Source organism: Equus caballus, chromosome 8 (genome assembly GCF_041296265.1).
Source record: "Equus caballus isolate H_3958 breed thoroughbred chromosome 8, TB-T2T, whole genome shotgun sequence".
Lineage (NCBI taxonomy): Eukaryota > Metazoa > Chordata > Mammalia > Perissodactyla > Equidae > Equus > Equus caballus.
The window spans coordinates 90,269,431-90,293,230 of record NC_091691.1 but is presented as its reverse complement, the minus strand read 5'-3'; the positions used below and the strand labels follow the sequence as shown (position 1 = coordinate 90,293,230).

The 23,800-nt window shown below is 36.1% G+C and overlaps 1 protein-coding gene and 1 long non-coding RNA gene across 4 annotated transcripts in view; one reads left to right on the top strand and one right to left on the bottom strand.

Moving 5' to 3' along the window:
• LOC138925433 (uncharacterized) overlaps positions 1–22,916 on the top strand; it is a 123,622-nt gene extending 100,706 nt beyond the window's left edge. Inside the window, exon 3 of the long non-coding RNA XR_011441597.1 lies at positions 22,768–22,916. This is a non-coding gene — a long non-coding RNA (uncharacterized lncRNA). The remainder of the gene's footprint in view (positions 1–22,767) is intronic.
• The window catches only part of CDH7 (cadherin 7), a 126,100-nt gene that overhangs the window by 11,195 nt on the left and 91,105 nt on the right, over positions 1–23,800 (bottom strand). For all 3 annotated transcript variants that reach the window (XM_001492627.7, XM_023647958.2, XM_023647959.2), the window contains exons 8-11: positions 15,434–15,570; positions 14,494–14,615; positions 13,735–13,852; positions 10,364–10,615 (exon numbers count right to left, since the gene is read on the bottom strand). In XM_001492627.7, coding sequence (XP_001492677.1) covers positions 10,364–10,615; positions 13,735–13,852; positions 14,494–14,615; positions 15,434–15,570 — 629 coding nt within the window. The remainder of the gene's footprint in view (positions 1–10,363; positions 10,616–13,734; positions 13,853–14,493; positions 14,616–15,433; positions 15,571–23,800) is intronic.

Sequence of the window (23,800 nt, the reverse complement as noted above, 5' to 3'; positions counted from 1 at the left end):
TCTATTTTATATGTGGGATGCCTGCCACATTGTGGCTTGACAAGCAGTGCCATGTCTGCACCTGGGATGCAAACTGGAGAACTCCAGGCCGCTGAAGCAGAACATGTACACTTAACCGCTGCACCACCGGGCCAGCCCCTAAATATCACTTTCTTAAGTTTAACCCATTGTTTAGAGACTATCACCAAAAGGTTAAAGTCTGAGTTTTATTTAATTCAACAATATTTTTACTGAGAACTGATTCACTAAAACTGTAATCCCTCTAAGGGTAGTGATTTTATTCCTCGCAGATGTATCTTAAGCACAGAGAACAACACTTGATAGTAAGTATACACTCAATAAATATTTGTTGAGTAAATTAAGAAAGAATGGACAAAGTACTGTGACTGAAGATATGCAGATAGCTCTTGCCATTAAGAAGTTCAATATTTTGTATAAGAAAAAATCAATTAACTATTATATAGTGCAATAAATTATATAGCAATGTAAAATGTGCTAGGAAAATGTGTATGGGAAGGCATGTTCTGGCCAGGATACTCAGGGAAAGTCCTGCAGAGGAGATGACATTGAGGTAAGATTTGAAGGATGAGCCAGCCTTCACCAAGAAACACTATTTTCTCTATGGTCGCTATAAACAATCAGAATTTCTCATTGGTCACAAAAGTGTTGTCTAAATCTTCACTATCCAACATGGTAGCCACTAGCCACATGTGGCTATTGAACATTTGAAATGTGGCTATCCCAATGTGAAATGTGAATTGAGATGTATTCTAAGCATGACATATACATGTGATATTGAAGACAATCTTTTTAAGTAGAATATAGTAATAATTTTTTATTGATTACATGTTAAAATTATAATAGTTTGTTTATACTACATAAAATATATTATCATTTGTTTCACTTGTTTCTTTTTTTTTGCTAATGAGGCTACTTGAAAATTTAAAATTACATATGTGGTTCACACTTATGAATCACAATTTATTTCTTTTGGATAGCTGATCTAAACAAAAGATTCAGAAATACTCGGAAAACCTTAATTGCCTATGGTCTTAAGATATACTATTCTTATAGTAGGTTTCATTGCTGAATGACATATTGAACAATGAGATAGCTATTATACTACAATTATTACTGTATCTATCAGGTGTAACTGAAAAGTGACCTATTCTAAATGAAAAACCTGCTAGCACAGTATGTATACAAGTTCACATTATAAACAATTGTCCACTTCAATGTGTAAGTAGAATTTAGCCTTTCAAACACTTTCTCTTTCTTAACTTTTCACTGTGATCCTGTTCCCCTTCACTTTCTTGTTCTTTGATCCTGTTGATTTGCATAACTATTATTAAAAATTTGTTATATTTTCTCTGTCTGGCGCTAAGTTTCTCTAATTTTCTTTTAATTTTAAATTGAATTTGAATTTTGGTGGCTTCAGATCAGAAACAACATGACAGAGAAACATCCTAACTCCTTTCCGTGTCAGTTTCTAACTCCTGCCACTTTCTCCACACCTACTGCTCCACCAGAGTGCCGTACTCTCATCCAGAAACAGAGAGGTCAGGAAGTGAGAATTTTACACGCAATAATTTCTCTTTAAGTACACTCACTTCTTTGGCTTTTTTTTTCTGTAAAAGCAGCCTATTCCATATTTCCACATTCTTATATCCTGATTGCTCCTAAACCAGAGAAATTTGGGTTTTTCTAAGGTTACCAATGATCTTGACATTTGCCAAATCCAATGGGTGCTTTTCAGCCCTTTGTTTACATGGCATATCTGCCATATTTGACAGAGAACTTCAACCAGGAAATACAACACAGGTAAGTTTCAGTGAAGTAATTCAACAGAATATTATGGAGCTTCTTGTGGCCACTTAAAGTTCTACTCTCTCCTCTAAAACCAGGGTTTGTTTGGCAGCTGCTCTTCTCTAAGCAGTACTTATGGTAAATTTTCCTCAAGTTCTGTACTTGGTTTCTTTCCTTTTCATACAATGCTTTTCCTAGGTGAACTCAATGAAACTCAAGAACTCAACTACCTCCTATATATGGTGACTGCTGAGGACTGACATCAAATCTCCCATCTATCTCTCTGGATAACCAGACTATATTTATCAATGACTACTCACAGTTTTTTTTTTTTTTTTTTTTAAGGATTGGCACCTGGGCTAACAACTGTTGCCAATCTTTTTTTTTCCTGCTTTTTTTAATTTCCCAAACCGCTCCCCCCACCCCACCGATACATAGTTGTACATCTTAGTTGCAAGTCCTTTTAGTTGTGGGATGTCGGACGCTGCCTCAATGTGGCCTGACGAGCAGTGCCATGTCCGCGCCCAGGATCCGAACCCTGGGCCGCCGCAGCGGAGCGCGTGAACTTAACCACTCGGCCACGGAGCCCCCACTACTCATAGTTTTTATTGATAATAAAAATGTATGGACTTCTCAGAATATAGTAAATGTACAATAAACGGTAATTATTATCATTTTTATTATTTGGTACTACCACTTTTTTTACTACGACTTTTTGGTCTATTGTCTCTAACTCATATAACATTCAAAGTTTCCAGACTTAGACCACAAACTCCCAGATCACCTTTTCCTCCAACTTATTCACTTCCTCCTTGTCTTCACCTCCTGCTCATCCCAATACCTCTATCAACCAATTCTTTTATACTGTAATCCCTGGAATGTGCCTCAAATCCCTTCCATAGATCCACCACTCCTGCCTATTTAAGATCTGAAAACTTACTCTAAACCCTTGTTTCTTTATTTACTGGATATGTGGACTTAAGCAAGATATCTTACCTCCCCCTGCCTCATTTCCTTCTCTCCAAAATGGAAAAAATAATAGTACTTACCTCAAAGGAACCACCTCATAGTTATTTTATGAAGATTAAGTGAGTTTATATTTGTAAAGTGCTTAAATGGTGCTACACATAATAAGCACTATCTGGTTTTGTTAAATAATGTCACATATTGCAAACTTCTATAATAATGTCTTATACAATTCAGTTCCTGTTGCTTTGGCTCTTGCTAAAGTAAGAGCCATATAACAGGTGCACAGAAAGAAATAAATTTTACCATTCATACACGTGTGATTTTGATAACTCTGTTAGTTCTGTTAATTTATTTGATATGTACTTTATTTTATTTTTTGGATGGTAGAATAATGAATAACAGAGATACTGAACCTATTGCTGAAAGGCTTAAAATATGCGACAAAGGTAGTAAAATAAACAGTGGAGTATGATAAGTACTATTCACAGATTCATCCAAAAATATTTTCCCTCCTGTGTGCCCTATACTACGTCCTCAGAATATACTGGTTTAAAAAAGAAAGACATTAAATCATTACTCTCAAGATGCTTTTATATTTGAGCAAGGTAAACAAATATATATTTACAAATTGTGATAAGCACTATAAAGGAAATAATCAGTGGGTGAGGACATTGCCTCTAAGAAGGTAACACTGAAGTTGGGGCCCAAAGGACAGTATAAGCCCAACAGGTGAAAGGATGCAGGAAGAATGTTCTAGAAACAGAGTGTCATCTTGGAAACTCATAGAAAGAAAGGCCATGCGGCTCTTCCTAGTGGATTAATGAAGGATCAGACAGCCTGATACCTTCGAGAGGTGAGCAGGCATCAAAACATGCCTCCCTTTGTGGGCTATGAGAAACATTTGGATTTTATGTAAGCACATTTGATGCTTCTGAACTATTTCTAGCAAAGAAATAAAATAATTTATGTTTTAAAAAGTGAAATGATGGGAAAAATACAGGATACTAGTACAGTCTGGTTGTGATCACAGATGGATGTCATTAGAAGTGGCAGCTAAGCTAAGATTTAAAGGATGAGAGAAGTCAACTTATCGTTTTGTCTGGATCTATGTGCTGTAGAATCAGAGAGATATGCAGATCCCCAGTAACAGGTCAAAATTTGAACTTGCACTTATAAACCCACTCAATTATTTACAGTAACAAAGGATAAATAAAGATTTGTAATTAATAAAATCCAAGTGTGCGATTGAGATAAATTAGATAACTATAGCATTTTAACAGAAATTTAAAGTGAATTTTAGCAACAAATAAAGTATTCTTGACATCTCTACTATAATATTTTTTTCTATCTTTAGACAGATTCTAAAACTCATTATACACTGATATTTTTTCTAGATCCCTCATATAGCTCCAGGGCTCTTAACCTGAAAATATAATTTAAATGCTTTTAACCTCTGTCATATTCATTTTCCAGAAAAATTAAAGAGATTGGCTGGATCTCTGAAAAATATCCTAAAACTGTAGAATCTTAGGAAATGGGAAAATCAGGACCCAATGAAAATACTAATTATGGATAATGACAAAAGTAAAATCAAACGTTCTCTTCTACTAATGAGAACATTCAAACATTTATGGGTTCATTCAGCATGCATGTATCACATGCATTCTCTATGTCACATCAGCATTTATGAGGTGCTATGTACATAATGATAAAATACTGCTCAGTCCCTGCCTCCAAAAGCAGGAGTCTACTGAAGGAGATGAACTAATGAAATAAACAAGTCAGCCAGGAACGATGCTCAAGGCTGTTTTACACAAGGTGTTATGGGACCCATAGGAATAGCACCCAGCTTGGACACAGAGGAAAGGAAGTGAGTCTTGAATACAAAACAAAGACATCAATTGTGGATTCTGGGGAGAGGTACTCCAGGCAGAAGGAGCAACACATATGAGAGCAGGTAAGGCAGAGCAGGATGAGTCTAAGAGAGAGCAACTCATCAATTTGGCTGAAGTATGCTGTGAGTTGAGAGAGAGAAGGTGGAACTGGGAGGGAAAAGCTAGGTCAGAGAAACTCAGTGATGTTAGTCTGTAGACAATGCGGAGCCATGAAAATCTTATTTTAAGCTGGAGTGTGTCACAATCACATTTGCTTTTAAAAACCTTACATTGAGGGCTGGCCCAGTGGTGCAGTGGTTAAGTTCGTATGTTCTGCTTCGGCAGCTTGGGGTTCACCAGTTCGGATCCTGGGTGTGGACCTACACACCACTTGTCAAGCCATGCTGTGGCAGGCACCACACATATAAAGTAGAGGAAGATGGGCATAGATGTTAGCTCAGGGCCAGTCTTCCTCAGCAAAAAAGAGGAGGATTGGTTGCAAATGTTAGCTCAGGGTTCATCTTCCACACACACACAAAAAATCTTACTCTGTGCTACCAATGGGTTGAATCTGATAGAGACTGGGGAAACTGCCATAATTCAGGAGGGGAAAGATTGACCTTGGAGAAAATCAGGTGCAACACCAAAGGGGAGAAAGGAATAGATTCAAGAATCAAAGTTAAATTAAGAGTACCTGGGGACTGAATGGCTATGGAGGATGGAACAGAGTGAAGGCTGACTAAATCAGGAAAAGAGGCTGGAATGTAGACAAATTGTTCAGTATGTGATAATTTCAGACTCCTAATGTCAGCAGTCCAGTCGAACAATGAATATGCCTATCTAGATCTGCTGTGAAGATCTGAACCAGAGCTTTGCAAATCATCTGCATAAAGGGGCTACTGCTTTCCATGCCTCCAGACAGGGAAATGTTTAATTACAACTGAAATTGATCTTCCCTTTCCCCAAAACAAGTACTATCACAAAGTTCCTCTCCGTTAAATATGCGAGTTAGAATGGTTTCATTTGAGTCTCGAGTAAGACAGAAAACTCGACCTAAGTACAATGAATATTTTATCCACAAAGACAACTGGTGTATTATATTTTGGTTGTACTGAAGTATAATCTCAAATTTTAAGCTACACAATTGTAAACGTATTTTCTTAAGTTTGGAAGTAATTAGAGGAGACTTTAAATGAGACTCTCAAAGTTAACCAAAGAGGCCATAAAGCTACAATGGAAACACATCAAAGACACTGGTGCCTCTAATTTGGCAGCACCTGGACTGCCACACCCTCAGACCCACAGGCCTTTCCCAGAGCCTCACAGGTCTTTCATATTGGAAAACACATAGGGAAAAATACTTTAAAAATAAAAAGGAATTCAGAAAGCAGCCCTGTCCGTGTTTGGGTCCTGGCTCTGACACCCTATAACTTTGTGCACATCTCCTTTAATTTATAGTTTTCACATACAAAAAGTGGGCATAATACTAATACTTAATAATACTTGCCTAGGAAATGTGATATGAGAATTAGATTAGATAATGCTTGTAAAGCACGTAGCTAATGTCTAGCACTTAGTACAAGCTCATTAAATGTAAATCATTTTTTAGTATGCTTGCACTGGTTTGAAAGAACACATCTGCTACCATAAATTAGCCTCTGTAGTCTGCCCATTATTATCGCTAGGACTGCTATGTCGAATATATTCTATTGTTATAGATTATGATAGGAACCCATCTTTTACATACTGTTATCATTTTTCTTATCAGCAATCTAATATATTTTTTACTTAGGTAATACTGTCATTTACAAAACTAGGAAAATATTTTTGTACAAAATCATGAGTGGCCATAGTAACGGGAGAGCAAATACGGTTTAGTACTTAGTAGATCAGGCAAGAAAAGTGAAAAGATGCATGACAGCTAACCGCCAAAGGGCCCTCCTGGACACACTGGAAGAGCCTGAATTCCATGTAGTGAAGAGTGGTTTCCAGAAATGCCTTATGGAAACCTGAAGGTGGCCAGTCTAACTAATCCGAATAGTGACTCAAGAGCCAAGAGGAAGAGGGGAAGTTATAGGACTTCAATTACTTGGACCTAAAGGTCCAAACAGGGAAAAAACAAAACTTCATAGTAAATTCAGTGACAGTTTTAGCGTGCAGGAAAAAGCTTCCTTGTGCAGACTAACAGAAAGAAACTAGCTATAATATTCTCTAAATAAATGTGCAATATTTAATATTGACACATTTTAAAACAATGAAAATTATTTCTGATTATTTCCTAAAATCCACTGAAGTAATAATTTAATGTCAGTTATTCAAGGAATTTGATTTTTTCAAGTGCTTTCAGCCTAGTTGAAAAATAACTATATATAAATAATGATGAATTTAACAATGATAAAAATGCATATTAAATTTGATGTTGGAGTTGTGGAAAATATTTATCCAAGCATTAGAATACTTGAGTCTCTTGCCATAGATTGATGAAATTTTTCTACATGAGAAATAACTGAGACACGTGTTCGATAACTTTATCATGAACTTTGAATATGACAATAATGTCTCCCATTCAGGTTGTACTTGGTGTAAAGGAAAGCTCATATTCTAATTTTTGGATCATCTCTATCATTTAGAGAATTCAGGTGCAAACAAAGGAAAAAGAGAGGGTGACAATAGACAGAAATCAGAAAAGAGCTCACCATAATGTGAGAATACGGATATAGGTGAAGACTGACAAATACAACTTCAGATACCGTAAATTTCAAATCTTGAGGAAGAAAGGACTACATATGAACAACCATTTTTTATATTTTCAAGGTGTGTTTCCTTTGTAGTTTAATCCAAAGGCCGTGACTGAGAATAAGGAGACAGAACCTTATGCATTAACAGCCACTAACTTGTTACATGAACTGAAAAATCCTTGAACCTAATTGTACCTGAGGTTTGGGCTGGAATTGGTTTCTGTGATGCCTTCCAGCATTAACCTTCTGGGAACTCTAGAGCATCCCCGTCTGTCACGGTACAAGTAGCTTTAATTTGTCACATCACAGGAACACGAACTTGGCATGGAGTAGGCATGCTTTCGTAAGGAGTCTAAAGCCCAGCTGCTTTTCTAGCTTCATCCTTAAACTGAACTTGATTCTCAAGTTCTTATTCCCCATTCCTGCCTCTTCACTTGGCGTTTTCTTCTAGAATATTTGTTCTGAAGCCTGAAAAGTTTTGAGTTACGAATTCTGATACCTTTTGCCTAGAAATAAGATTCACAACACTTCCGGAGATGTTGTCAAGAATGAGTCACTTGGGCACTAAAAGTCAAGTTCCATGCCAGGCTGTGCACCCCATCCGCACCCCACTCCGAGGACTCGATCCCACTGACCTCAGCACCTATCGTGAGAACCCAGAGTCTACAGCAGAGGAGACAGAACCAAAAGAGTATAAAAAGTCCTGATTATTGCTTCTAAAGACTTAGGAAATAAGGCACAAGGAGACTCATTCTGTACTGAGATGCTAACATTTGAACATACTGATTACTGGGCAGAGTCCTTACTGGGAAATGGAAGCTGTAGGCAGAAGCCCGCAGTTCCAAACTACAGTTTAGTACAATAGGTTCTGTCTTGACTTACGTTTTTGCAGACTTGCAGGAACTTTTGAAAAATGAATAAAATATGGGACATAAAAACCTGATCCTTAGAAGTGGCATTCCTAACCTGGTGTCTGTTTAAATGGGAAAATGTTCAAATTTAACAAAAAGAGTAGTCATACTTAACTAAATTGTGACAAAATCCCCTAAACTATAATCTTACTCTGAGATATATGTATATACACACACACTCATTTATATCATATGCAAGAATGAGATCTAAAAAAACTCTATTTCCCTTACTTTCAGTAACAGCTAGGCAATGATTCTTAACAATTAAAATTGCCAAGCAACCTAAATTGCAAGGAATCCTGAAGTCACAGGTGAAAGTATTTTCTAAAAATGAAGCAGGCTTCGTTAGATAGACAGCCTTAAAAAAAATCAAAATTTAATTAACTGTTGGGTATGATTCAATTCTGGGGAATACAATTTTATCTTATTTCTTTGAAGTACATAGTATAATTTAAATTGTTTGTGATAAACAGATCTTATTTCTTTGAAGGACACAGTATAATTTAAATTGTCTGTGATAAACTGGTCAAGTTAAGTTCAAAAAGAGTTCTCCACACATCATCTACCTAGCCCCTCATTTTTTTTTGACTCTATGCTTTCAAGCTAAAGACACTGCCATTTTAAATATGAAGGAAAATCTTCATCTTTTTATCTAGGTTATTCAGCTACTATAAAATAAACAGGCAATTCACGTATTTATTATTATGTTTTGGAAGCTGATAGAGCAAGAAAAAGTAGTTTGTAATGGTTTCATCTTTTTCAAAATTTACTCTAGTCCCTTATATTCAAATCAGCCTTTAACTGGGAATTTCTTGACATTTCTAATGAATTTCTGAATGTTTCTGCCACCTGTGTGAAGCTATATGGGAAAAAAAATAGTTTATTCCCTTCTAGGTTTACTTGGTTAGCTGAAATTATTGAAGATAATAGCTTCCATTTTTATGAGGTCCTTTATACTGTATTAGGAACTAAGTCTTAGCTTAGTTAATAGGTTGAGAACTTGCTTCATCAATAACACTTAAAATTTATTGAATGCTCACTCTGTGGTAGGCACATGAATTATCTCATTTAATTTTCACAACAACCTTACGAGTCTAGTTCTATTATTTTCCCCTTTTAGATTAAGAAGCCAAGCTTAGAAGAATTAACGTCCCCCTGGTGAAGAACTAGTATGTTTTGGCGGCAGTAATAAAAGCTAGGTTTACCTAACTCCATAAATCTTGTTTTTAAACATTACAGAATGATGAGTCCCATAGCTGAATCCTGCTTTTCCAAAAATATATTATAAATAGATTTACAAATTATATTAAACCCCAAGAAAACACACAGCAGAGTCTCAGATGCGATATTAAATGCTTGTTGTCCTTGCTGTAGGAAGTTATACCGTGAAGGGGAATGTAGCTAAGCAATAAACCCATTACCCCATGCCCATGTTGGATGTCTCCCAATTTTTAAAAGGATGCTGCATAATCTCTTATAAAACTACAATTCTAATATGAGTTATAAATCTAATGTAACCACATAATAAAGTAATCATAGAAAGCATAATTAAATATGTTGGTTCTTCTTGGGAAATTAAAACTTTTGCATTGCTGAAATTGCAATCTTTTAAAATTTGCAAATAATTATAAAATCCGCCTTAAATCTTTTCTGAAAAGAGGTAGGATACAAAGCCATAAATTCTAAAATAAGCATATTATCCAAACAACATAGAAAAGATTCTCTCTAGTCTAGTCTATCTCCTCTGTAGAGTATTCTAAAGCAAACAGTTGGGATATGGCAAATTAAAAAAAAAAATCTTAAAAAACTTCAACCTTAAACATAAGCCACTAATTTTCACCATTGTTTTAAAGGTGAAATTGATATTTTTTCTGAGTTATATTTTAAATATACCACTGGAAAGTGTGCCAAGGATCATGGCTTGCTCAGTGAGCAAAACACCATTGAATAAAATATTTGCATGTGTTCTTGAAAAGGTACTAAAAGGAATGGAAGGGAAGAGAGAAAAGTCACAATATACAGGTGTGATTGCTGTTACAGCACAAGCACTGAAAACAGTACCCACCCAGTAACGTCAAGACACAGGCGAGTATTGCGATCAGGGCTCCTGTACTAAGGCCGGCAGGTAGGATGTAAGCCTCGGCGTTGCAGGTCTGCGCTATCCCATCCGCATCACAGTCACAGACACGGATGGTGAGGGTGTTGGTGCTGCTGAGTGAAGGTGAGCCACTGTCCACGATGAAGATGGGCAGATAGTAAACAGATTGCTCCTGTCTCCGGAAGCCATTTCTCCTGGTGAGAATCGAGGCTGTGTTGTCTAGGATAAAGAGCAAATATAGGGCACACGATTTCCGATTGACTCAGTCCTGCTAAACTTTAAAGTCACTCTGCTTAGTTTCTTTTGACAGAGAACCATATTTCCACATTTGGTTTATTTTAATACATTTATGTCATCCTACACCGTTATAACCAAAGAAATAGTTAGAAAGTAAAACTGAATATGAAAATGTTTATACATCACTTATTATATGAACTGCAACTCTGTAAAAATTACATTTAGTACCCTCTTTTACTTATCTCAAATTTCAAACCATACACTTATTGAGAGGATGGTAAAAATTAACAGATTTAATATTTTTGCAGCATCATCAGACAGCACAGATGGAATTTCCGATCCATCCTTTCTTTGTTAAATTCCAAGCCCAATATCAAAACAAGTAAAATAAGCCATTCTAGCTTTATATGCATAGATATTCAAAAGAGGAATTATTGTATAGTTTTAAAAAATCCATAGTTACCAAACCCCACATAAACAGACGTTTTGTCTGTGATAAAGTAGGTCATTTGTGTTTAATTTATATTCAATATTCTATTTCATCTAAACAATTACAGTAATTATGAAACTTTTAACAGTGATCAATAAGCCTGTATCACATATCTATGATTTCTATATCACAAATGGATTTTTTTATCTGCTAGGAATTTATCCAGCTAACTTGTCTCAATTAACTAATTAGAGAATTTATGTGATTCTTTACATTTACAGCAACTAATGAAAATATGAAGGAATAGAAGGGAAACCAGGATCATAGATTAATCCCATGTGCTTTAATATATGTCTCATTTCCAAACTGTCAAAGAGATAATTATCCAACGTTATCATGAAAGAATTAACAATACTTTAATGAAAGAGCAAGCTGAAATGTATTCTATCTCAAGCAGCACAAAACAAGCCCACGTGAAAATGCAGAAAATGTATAACCTGCAATTATCAATGTGGCAGGAATAAATCTGTTCACTTTTCAGATTCTATCTGGTAGGTTTTCATGTACACAAATCTTTTACTTTAAAACATATGAATTTGAGAGGTGTTCATTAAAAAACTACACATGGAGTTGTTGAAGGATATTGTCTTGAGATTGTTTCCATACATTCAACAATAACACACGCACACACACATCTGTCTTTACTTCCCAAACATTCAGATGTTATCCATATTTATGATTTGATACACAAAATTTTTTCAAAGTTATTGATTTGTAACCTAAAATGCCTGACATTAAATCACACACACATACACACACAAAACGAATTGAGGACCACATGCTGAAATGCCCAACACATGAGAAGAGAACCCTATGTTCAGGAAAGAGATCATAAAATTCATCATTATCTGTATGTGCTTCCTAAGATGGAAGCCAAGAGAAGAACGAATTTCCTTCCTTCCTAGATGTTTTCCTTCAAGATACAAGCTAGGGAACTCTGGGCTTAACTTGAAGATATCTTTCAATCAAGCGGCAGTGTGAATGTCCTGAAAATCCAGACATTTTAGTGCATGTGCTGTCCAACAACCACGGTGGTACTAGATGATGACACATGGGGGAAATATTCATTCTTTTATTGGGAAGGCCATAAATTCTCTTCTGCGCATTTGTGCTGGATGAATACAAGTGCTGAGAAATGTCCCTTTCAACTTTGATAAAGTCAGAGTTTGAGATTACCCACATAGAAAATGCTCTTCCTTTTATATCACTAAGGGGACAAGATAGTGTTCTCATTAAACAATGAATGGGGTCAGGAAAAATTATTATTTTCAGATTGAATTTTTGAGGTCAAAGTTGGATTTTCTGCACTAAAGAAAATGGTGGCTCCAGGCTAAAGCACTTAGAATGTCCCTCTTCCGAGAGAAATTCCTTTCGGATAAGCCACTATTTGACTAGCAAATCTATTTCTACATTTCTTTCTTCTGAAATCTGATTCACACGTTCAACCTGAATGAAAGAATTACATTCCATATTGTTGTGGAATACTATTTTTCTTTATATCAGTTGCAAATGCTCTCCTTCTGCTAAACGAAATACCTTGAATGAGAACCCTTGTGAATATATATACACTCGAAATTAGACAATAGATAGCAAGTTCACATGCTTCCTTTAAAAGTTCTTATAATTCTCTTTCTCTCTCTCTTTCATTCTCTCTCTCTCTCTCTCTCTCTCTCTCTGTATATATATAAATAAATTAGGCAAAACCAAAATCTACTTATAGGTGGATTTGTAAAAATATTTCTGTAATGACACTTAGAAGACTGATAAGAATGTTTATTTTTGAAGCAGATAAATGGGATTTGGGATGAAACGGAATTCTGTTGTTCTTTTTTTATATTTTCTTTGCATCAAGAGTACGTGTTGGGGCTGGCCTGGTGGCATAGCAGTTAAGTTTGTGCCCTCTGCTTCAGTGGGCCAGAGTTCACCGGTTCGGATCCGGGGTGTGGACCTAGCACCACTTATCAAGCCATGCTGTGGCAGTCATCCACATATAAAATACAGGAAGATGGGCACAGCTGTTAGCTCAGGGCCAGTACTCCTCAGCAAAAAGAGGAGGATGGGCAGCAGATGTTAGCTCAGAGCCAATCTTCCTCAAAAAAAAAAAAAAAAAAAAAAGAAAGAGTATGTCTTTATTATTTGTATGAATTACTTTTATGTTAAAAATAAAAGAATAACTGATGTTAGCATTGAAATATTGTCAAAGTTGATTTAGGTTGAAACATGTAAAGTCCAATTATTTTCTTAATGTCTCAAGTTATACCTATGTAGAATAGTCTTTGTTAAGGCATTTAGCTGGCTCTCAACCAATTAGATAATTTGGATAAAGAGCTTGGTATACAAATAAGGAAGCAAATGTCTAGAAGAAAAGACAGAAAGAGATGGATCTGGCTCCCCCCCCATTTGGATTTAGGCCTAAAACGATTTAAGTAGCAGCTTCTTCTTCATGACGGCAAATCCATAGATAAAAATTACTTGAGGGGCTCATCGCCCTTTAATTAATGTCTTTGCTGTTATTAAAAAAATCCGTAATCAGCATTCCTGTGTGAGAAAAAATACTTGCTTAGAGAGTTTGTACCTGCTGCCTCGATCCGTGAGAATAATATTACCTTACCTTTGTTATCTTTCAATGAAAAGTTGTGGTTATTTGTTGCATCCGTTGTTAAGCTGAAATAAAACTGGTGTCCATTGGATGGCTCATCTTTATCAACAGCACTGATTTTCTGGATAACCTAGGGAAAGAATGTAAAATGTGAAAGCCTGTTGGTGTGCTCTGCTGTGTTTTCTGAGGCAGGACAGAGCAGTTTGACACCTTATAATAAACACCATCTTCCTGAATGAGCCGGGGGAAGGATTAGATGTACTAATGTGAACCCAATCTCGAAGGGGCTCTGGAAAACAAATCTGTCCTTTTCAAAATTCATGTCTGAATCTCCTTTGTGAACCTCAGAAATAAGCTGTACCAATTGATTATACCATCCCAGTAAACATCACGAGACACTGAACAATATGGATGAGGAGAATAAACCACAGCGAGATTACACTGCACTTAACTCTTAGAACCTGCTGTGTAATGTGGGAAACAGCCCAGGCTTAATAACCATATTTCTCCTCAAAAGCATCTAAGTCCTTAACCATTTACCATGGCTTTTATAATGTTTACCTTTTCTTCCTGAGGAATTTTCATCATCCCAATTAAACCAGAATTTGGAAGTTCTTTTAATATTAGTTTATGCTCCACATCAAAGTGTTAGTTTTGCTGAAACATGCTGATTATATTTTACCTTAAAGCTGGCAGAATTTCAAAGGCAACTGCTGCTGGATATTTTCAAAGAGATCACAACTAGGAGCAACGTGCTCTGAAGCCTCTTACCTGCCCTGGCTGGGCATTTTCACAGACAGTGGTTTCATAGTCCATGGCAAATTCAGGGGCGTTGTCATTGATGTCGAGTATAGTGATGGCCACGTAGCCTCTTCCTACTTGTGATGGATTCTCTAATAAAGAGGAAATGTTTCATCAGTTACTCTGAGAGTAAGCTTGTTATTCCACTGACATTTTACTCAGGAAATGCACATTAAAAACAATTAGAATCCACCAAAAATTGTTTGCTCTCTAAAGCACAATTCTAATAAGGACATGACCAAGCATCGAATGAAATTAGAATCATAACATTATAGACCTTAAAGGGAGCAAGAGAAAATGTGATCCAAATGTCATACATATGGGTACGTGTGTGTGTGTGTCTATACATATATATGTAGCTTTTTAGTCCATGATAAGAAAATCATTGAAAGAAAAATAACCAATAAACTATGAATTTTAATATTTGATGCTAGTGCTCATATTTGTATGAATATAGACTATATGTGTGAATAATATGCATAAAATATAATTATACATTGTTCTTTCAATGTTTTTCTTATCAGGGACTAAAAATTAGTTCAATATCACAATATGCGAATCTGGAAATTTTGTTAGAGATCAATTTACTACTTTTCATAAGCTATTTGACCAACTCCATATCAGCATAAATGCAGCATATGAAACATGACCATAATACAACAGAAGCCCTCTGAGGGTAACTTAGGCCTGTCATTTTATAGTAATTTCTTCTTATTAACTTTGCAAGTATTAGCAAAGAAAGTTAGTGAATATAAATATATTTCACAGCTTGAAATGAGGGATTTTCAATATTTTGCTCAATTCAAATAAGCAGCTAATAGTATTCAAGTTGAAATTATAACCTCATGACAACCCATTCCCCATTCTCAGTGTCCTCCATCCTAGTTTAATTTTAAACCTTCCTACTTACGGCTCTCCATGGCCAGGACAGTGATATTATGAACAGCATTTGTCTCCCGATCCAAAGATTTGGCGGTTGTAATAACTCCACTGTTGGCATCAATATTGAAGTATCTCTCCAAGTCCGTGTTTCTGTCAATCGAATACCTAATTGAATATTAGAAAAAAGCCTTCACCATTCCTGTTTAATTATAATTTGCTAATTTCATTAATTGCATAGTCAATCACCCAATCTTGCCGACTCCTTGATCTGTCATATCAGTTACATAAATATACGCCTAGTGTAAACCTTCACCAATGTTAACAGATGGTTCATAATCTGTTTATCAGTAATGTCTTTGCTCTTCTGTCCCAGAGTACAAAATAAACACCACAGTATAGTTATCTTCACACTGGATTTGAATATGCCATAATAACCTTCAAATTCACTTTATCATTATTTTGGCTCCTAAAAACCATTTTCAATAGATTTAGTAGCCCTGGCCATGGCTATAGGTCCCTCTAAAATGAAATATACTGAGTAACATCTTTTGTCTTGAAAACAACCAGCCTGATCTTAACCCTGTTTTTGCGTCTCTCACGCAGTGGTCTTGACCAGGCTTCCATAGATGTGTGTCAAAGTAGAACCTCTAAAATTGCATGAACATTTTGGTGTGTAAAAGCCTTTTCTCAAAATATCAGCTGTCCAAATATTAGTGAAAAATTACTGCTCCACTTGTATTCTTATTCCACTATGCTATAATTTGTTCCATACACAAAACTCAGCCTTCGCTCATTAATGATTATCTTCAAAAACCCTCACAGTCTTTCTGGTTGGGTGAACGAAGGGGTCTCATTCAAAAACAAATGAGACAAACAAACAAAAGTACAAACAGATAATCACATACCCAATTTAAGTTAAGAAAGTATTTTATGTTTTCATAGTAGTTCAACTACTACTACTATTAAATAGAATCACACACTTATAGTCTGCTATATTACATAATATAAAGAAACTCAAGAAGGAAAGAGGAGGTATCAGAAAATACTAAAAAGAAAATTAACCATAAACCAACAAATATGGTTGTCTCTGTGCTGCAATAGGTGTTTGGGTGTGGAGAATATCAGAAGGTTATTTTTCAATGGCTTCTATTTTCTCGATGGCTTATGAGACAAGGTTACCAGATAAGAGAGCAGAAAGGAGAAGGTGGTTTGAGGAGGAGAGAGAAGACATTCTTTTAGAATGGTCAAATATATATATAAATACATATGTATGTTGATAGCAACATGGAAGATTTTGAATAAAGTCTGAGGACACATTCCACAAAAAAGTTGATGAAGGAAAAAGAAAATTAACAGTTTGAAAACGGCAATGGCAGTACAAAATGTACTCACTCTCACTTCTAGGATCTGTGCTACATTGGGCACGAGAGGAAAAATCAATCTTACTTGAGATTTCCCATACCCTTTCCTCATCGTCTTTTTATTACAGCCAAGTGTCTTTACTCAAATCAAAATCAAACCATTCCATTTAAGCTGAGTACCTCATCTGCTCTGATCTTCTCAAGAAGTTTTTCCTTGGATTCAGACACTTTTCCATCTATACAGCTTTATCTGAATCAAAAACAAATATGCTTTCTATTTAAAAAAACAAATTTCCTCCATTTGTGTCAAGTTCATCATTGGCTTCCATATTGTCAAATCCATTGTTCACTTCTCCATTCTTTTCCTACTCTCCCTCTCACCCAAATGTACTACAATTGACCACTCCCTCCTCCTCAAAACACATTCTCCTTTGTCTTTACTAAACCACATCTTCCCGGTTTCTCTCCTACCTCACCATCGGTTCCTTTTCAGTTACCTTGGCTGGTGCATCCTCCTCTTCATGATCTCTAATTACCTGAACTCCCCCAAACCTCTCCTATGGCCCCCTCTTCTTTATATAAGCACTTTTCTTTAGCAACTTATACAGTCCCATGGCTTAAATAACTTCTATAATTTTGGTTACTCCCAAATTTATATAAAATCTCCTTGGCTCATCACACTTCTATATTGAATTACCTACTTACTATCACCACATGGATAGACAACATGAACTGAGATATAAGATGTCCAAACTGATGTTATAACTCCTACAGTCTCCCAAACTTCCTCCCTGTCTCTTTCACAGCTGAGTCAGTGACACCACCAGTCACTAGATTTAAAATCTAGAATTGGTCCTTGACTTGTTTTTCTCCCTTACCCCTGCAATGAATTTCTCAACAACTATTCTCAAGTACTATCAATCCAAGTTATTACCCACTTTAGCCTAGATTTTGCATTATTTTATTTTTTATCAATGTACTTCCATTCATACTGTCTACAATCCATTTTCCACACCATGGCCATTCAAACAAGAAAGAATTTTAATGTTACAAATAGATTTTAATTTTCAATTATATAGAATAGCTAGACTTTCTTCTCTGAAATGCCATATTAGTCAAACCAATATATGCCAATATTTCATATTGTTAACATACTACATAAATGCATTTGAGTGTATATGTATGTGTGTTTAGGTATATATATATATATATATATATATATATAAAACTTAATACTCATGCACTCATGCATCAATTGAGCCAATACTAAAAGCCTTAATTGTTCATTTTCTCAAATCACTATGATAATGTTTGCATATTCAGGGAAAAAATAGACTTCTAGAGTCTTAGAAAGTTAAAAAGGCCTTGAACTTGACAAATGTCTATTTAAATGAGTCCATGTTAATTCCCTACAGAGCTAAAGTCAATGACTAAAACATTTGCCTCTATTATCAACAGTTCCAAAGGTTCCAGCATTAGAATAAAGGATACCAGACTTGAGAATTCATTTAATATGTTAATGTCTCCAACTTCTACTCACCTCATAGAAAAATCTCTAATCTTTTAGGGATCTGGGTATTGCCCTAGGCCTCTTTGTGTTCTGAAGAAGGACACCAAAGTTTCTATCATTCAAATATCAATCATTTCTAAATTATAAACTCTGTAGCTTCCACTTATAAATTGTGTATATTTTTTAATAGCTATAATTTTCACTTAGAGCTAAATAGCACAGCCTCATATCTATACATATTTGGCAATTTGTGAATTATGCTGATATCTTATGTCTCCCTTTCATTCATTCATGCATTCAGCAATTATTCTGGAACACTTGCATGTGACATTCTATTTCAAGAAGTACAGTACATAAACAAAATATTTTTAAAAATAGCCACCTATAATAAATATTTAGGAGAAAACCAACAAATTGCTCTCCTAGAGTATGATGAAAGAAGTTGGGGCAGGTGTGGGGAGAGAATGAGGTACTGACTTGAGAAGAGATGGAAGACCTAGACAAAGAGTAGACAAACTATCCAGAACATTCTGGATGGTTATTATGTTTCTTAATCACAAGGACTTGAGATCTCCCAGTATTAAAGGGGTTCCTTATTTTCTACCAGCCCTTCTGGACATATAAAAAAGTGGACTTTATGTATGAGGCATCAGCTATGGTATAAAGTCACCTGAGAAAAACAACCCCTTAACCAAGAGAAACAAAGAAAATATGGGCACTTTCTAGGATGAGAAGTGCAAAATGTCTTTGAATTAGAATCTGGCAGGGCTGACTGGGCCAAAAGAGAAGAAAGGCCCTACACAAGTTCAGAGGAGCATACTCTTTGCAGTTCTTGCAGATGCACTGGCCTAGAGAGGGAGATGTGTGATACCTGAGTCAATCAGAGGGTGAAGAGAAAGGGAGAAATTGGTATTCCTCTAATCATGAACCAAAGTTAACTTCAGTGCACCTTCCGATGCAGTTAGTAGTGTGTGGACTCACAATGATCCCTCTAGTTTCTGCAAATTACAGCCTGAAATACTTGGCCTCTTTCAGTGTATGGTGGAGTGACCCATTAGAGAGATTACTTCCATATTTTTGCTCTAACAGTTAAAGCTTGTGCCCTATCCATTTATTATGCAGACAGTCCAACTCTCAATATCCAGCCTGAATCCTTTTCCTGAGATTTTGTAAACTATTTCAGACACCTGCAACATCTTCAAATCAAGTTCAATATATGTCAAAGCAGACTCATCAACCTTTCCCACAAACTATGCCTCCTTCTGAACTTTCCCACTTCCAGAATGTGTTGAGTATTTAAACATAGTTTACATTTTTTCCTAATCCTCAAACAACTATGAAAGGTGATATGTGACAGAGACTTCTATTTGACTGCCTAATATCCTTTCACCCTTCATTCTTATTAACAGAATCCTGCTTTTGCAAGAGGCAGCCTTGTGTCCAGCTGATAAACGACATTTGCTAGCTTCCTTTGTAGATGCGGTGTCCTTGTATCCAAGTTTTGGCAAAGGAGATGCAAAAGAAAGTTGTTGGGTTGACTATCATTGAAAAACTCCTTAAAGGAGAAGAGAGAATTGGTAATTCAGTAATTCAGTTGGCATTTGATTTTTACCCCTTTTCCTCTATCTCACCTGGGACATGAACACAATGGAAAGAGATTCAAAAGCCCTCTTGTAAATATGAGGAGACGAGTGCTTGATATAAGCCAAAACCCTTGATGACATTATACTGCCAAATCGTCAGTCCTTGAGTGCATGGCTCCAGACTTCTCATTAGTAAGTCATTAGTGTTAAGCTTTGTTGCGACTAGCCAAGCACAATTTCTAACTAAGGCAAACAGATAGTATTCTTGCCATATTTCAGTACTGGACTCTAAAGGCTCACAGCTGGCTGTGGATGGAGCCAAGATTCAGAACCACGTCGTCTGAGCCATCTTCCAGTATATATCCCATTACCTAGAAATGAGCTTTTAGTCCCTGTCACCCTCCGCTCTGTGATTCACTTTCTTCTCATTTTTTTTTTTTACCACTGCTCTCCTATTTAAAGCCCTAAAACAGTCACACTGATGTATCAACTGCTTGACAAAACTAATCATTTTTTTATGATGTATCTCCATCTCCATTTCTGTGCCTTTCTCTTGTTGGTCCTCCTGTACTCCAGTTTTATCTCCTTTCCAATTATTTCAGTCATACTATTCCTTGAAGACAATCCTCTAGCATTAAAGCAGCAAGCCTTTCCAGTTACATCAGAAATCATGCCTTTCTAAGAAAGCCTGCAGTAGGTATGATCTATACAAACCACTGACTGGGAATCCAGGGACAACATTTATAGCCACAAACCTATTGTACTAATTTGGGCTTTTCATTTGCCATTTGTACTCTTCTCTTTCTTTACCTGCTAACTGAGAAAGTTTTACAAGAGGATTTCTCATTTCCAGATTTAACAATGGATTTTTCTATATTTTCATGTAAGATCTCTTCTACAGCTAGATAACAAGGGTGTTGGAACCATGTCTTGCACATCTGTATATCCTCAATGTTCTGCACATCTGCTACAACTGAATCCCTCATAAATGCCTGTTATTATCATTGCTGCTGTTCAATAAACAATAGGGATCAATTAAAATGCTCTTCTTCACGTTCACAAGTAGCATTCTTATCACCTGGCTACTGATATGCATGTCACTGTTCACAAATAGAGTGGGCTAGATTAACACAAATGTATCATCACGACTCCCCAGATGGTAAAAGATAATGTACTAAATAAGCATGGACAAATCTGATCAATAGAAATAGCTGAATCCCTTGAGTTGAAATCGTAATCTCTTAAGAAATTTGTGCATGTGTATGTGTGTATTGCTGCAAGGAGTGCACAGCTTTTGAGACAGACTTTGCTAAAATCATGGAACTAGGTTTTCTAACTGTCTAATGGGGCATGTTTATCTATAACAAAGCAATGTTAATACTTGCTTTATAGGGCTTCAATGAGAAATAAATCACTTCAAAATAAACTATTGCATCCAGTACTTAGTGATGCCACTGTTTGCATCCTCATCCCGTTCTTCTGATAATGGCAACTCAATTTTCCTTTGAGGATTGAAGCTTTCCCAATCTCCTGAAATCTTGATGGTACTCACAATCAAGATGCCCAAGACTTCCCTAGTAAAAGGTGACACATGTCCTAAGGGAGGCCAAAACACTTTCCAAGAAATGTGAACCGCACACAGAGGGCCACAGAAAAGAAAAGAGTTGGCACTGGTTCAACCCCCTGCTGCTTCCTGAAAAGACTGTCTGCTCTTTCTTGCTGCCCAGATTTATAGAGAAACCTTAATCCTCTCTTCTGAAGACAGGCTATTCAACTTTTCCTTTAATTCTTTGAGAACTCACAAATAAAGTAATATGTACAAATATTTGCATGCAGACAAGCTACTTAACAATACACAGTGAATTAGTAAACACCCCAAATGTGTTCATACTAGTCACACTACATAATGTCATATCTGATACTATTTTATCACCTTTTATCTGAGGACATACAATACCAGGAATGCCAAAAGAGACTGCAGGTAAATATTATTATCCTAGTATCCTTGAACATAAGTACAAATATAGTTCTGCACTTAAATCGTTAGAATTTTTTAAAATGATCCCTATTACTTTTTATCACCCCTCTTCACATCTGATCTTATTTGTAATAATACCATGTTTCAATTCATTGGCTATTTTTAGCCTAAGGACTTTGGGCTTGCTGTGCTGCCTACGGAAATAAATTTGCTGATTTCATAATATAGCACTAGACTCTTCGGATATAAGTAAATAAAACATAAACAGGCTTTGCATACTGTTTTCTTGGCTTGTCTGGATCCTGCCATCCCTCAAAGCCCAGCTTATGCTATCACCCTTCAAATGGAGCCTCATGTCCGCGAACTCTGAGAGATTACTACTGATCTCGCAATTTGTCATGTTACAGCTCTGGCATTTTTCCCTCTCATATTAGTTAACTTTTATGAGATCTTATTTCTTCAACCAGATTGTAAGTTCCTTGAGGTCAGAGGGAATGTTTTATTCATCTTTGTTTTTCCTGTCAGTATTTTCCCCAGTGTCGTGCACAGAGCAGGTTCTTAATAAATGTATGTTGATTTATTGATCGGTCTACCAATGCTGATGTGAGGAAAGAATAGTCCTCTAGACTCTAGGCTGCTCTCACAGTTTTTACCATCTTATTGATGAGAAACACAGAAGTGAAGTTTCTACCATTCAGAAAGATGATCAAAATCAGTGGAACACAATCTGTCCTTCCAAGTTCAATAGATAAAGCCTGATGTGGTATTCAGGGCCAATATTTACAGGAAATGGTAAGCAACTACATAAGAAATAAAAAGCCAGAAACATGCTGACCCTCAATTACCCACTTTTTCTTTTAAGAAAACCTCTTCTTTTTTTTCTACCGAAGTAATCTCAAGTATCGCCTAATTTCCACCTTTGGCTTCCAGTTTCCACATGGGAAAAGAGAAGAACAAAGTGTACATGAGCTCACTTCATCTTGAACTCAAGCTACTACCCACTTGGGCCTCCTCTTCCTTCTTGTTCCCCAAATTATTGTGTAATATTGCTTTTATTTTCAAATAAAATATTATGAAAAGTGAAATATTTACTCTGAAAGGTTTTAACAGGATGATACACAAGGAAATGGGTGAGGGAAAAATAAAAAACAAGACAAATATATCAGTGCAATAAATCAAAATTTTCTTAAATCCTCTCACTCACTGAAGTACTGAACTGTGCTATGCATTAGTGTGTCTCTTTCTTTTTCCACGTTCCCAACTTCACAAACGCATTCTCTCTTTCTCCCCATTAAATTAAACGACTTAAGCAGAAGTCAGACTACCCTGAATAGCTGATCTATGCACCTGCAGTGGTACTGTGGTTGACTGTTCATGGGGGAAGAAGACTTGATTGTGTCACCACGAGATGGGATGCAATAACAAAACCCAAAGTGAAGTTTGTCCAAGTCACTAAGACTTCGTGAATGGAGCTGAGCTGAAGTCAGGGAGCTGTTTTGAAAATGAAGGCTGGGCTATGACAGGGAGGAGGGGAAGGCTGATTCTATCTGGTACACCTGTGACTCGCAAATATTCTAGGGCACAGGAGAGTATATTCTTAGGAATGGTTTATGATCACTGCATTAAAAATAATACAGCCATCCATTTAGCGTGTATTTGTTGTATAGGTAGAAAAACAATGAGCATGACTTCATTTTTAAAATAGCAATTATTCTACACCAACTCTTTACTAGGCTATGATATTAATGTCAGGCAAAAGAGAAGAAAAGGAGAGTGGTAATTATATATACAGGCCAAAATCAGCTTATTATTTTATGGAGGAAAAAGATGATGAGCTGTTCTTAATTAAGAATCATTGTCTAAATTATAGATCTTTTTCGTGACACTTTGTAGTTAATGTCCAGACTTAGCTCAGAAGTTAGCTCAAAAACACTTAGCGTTGTTAAATATGAGTTAAATCTAC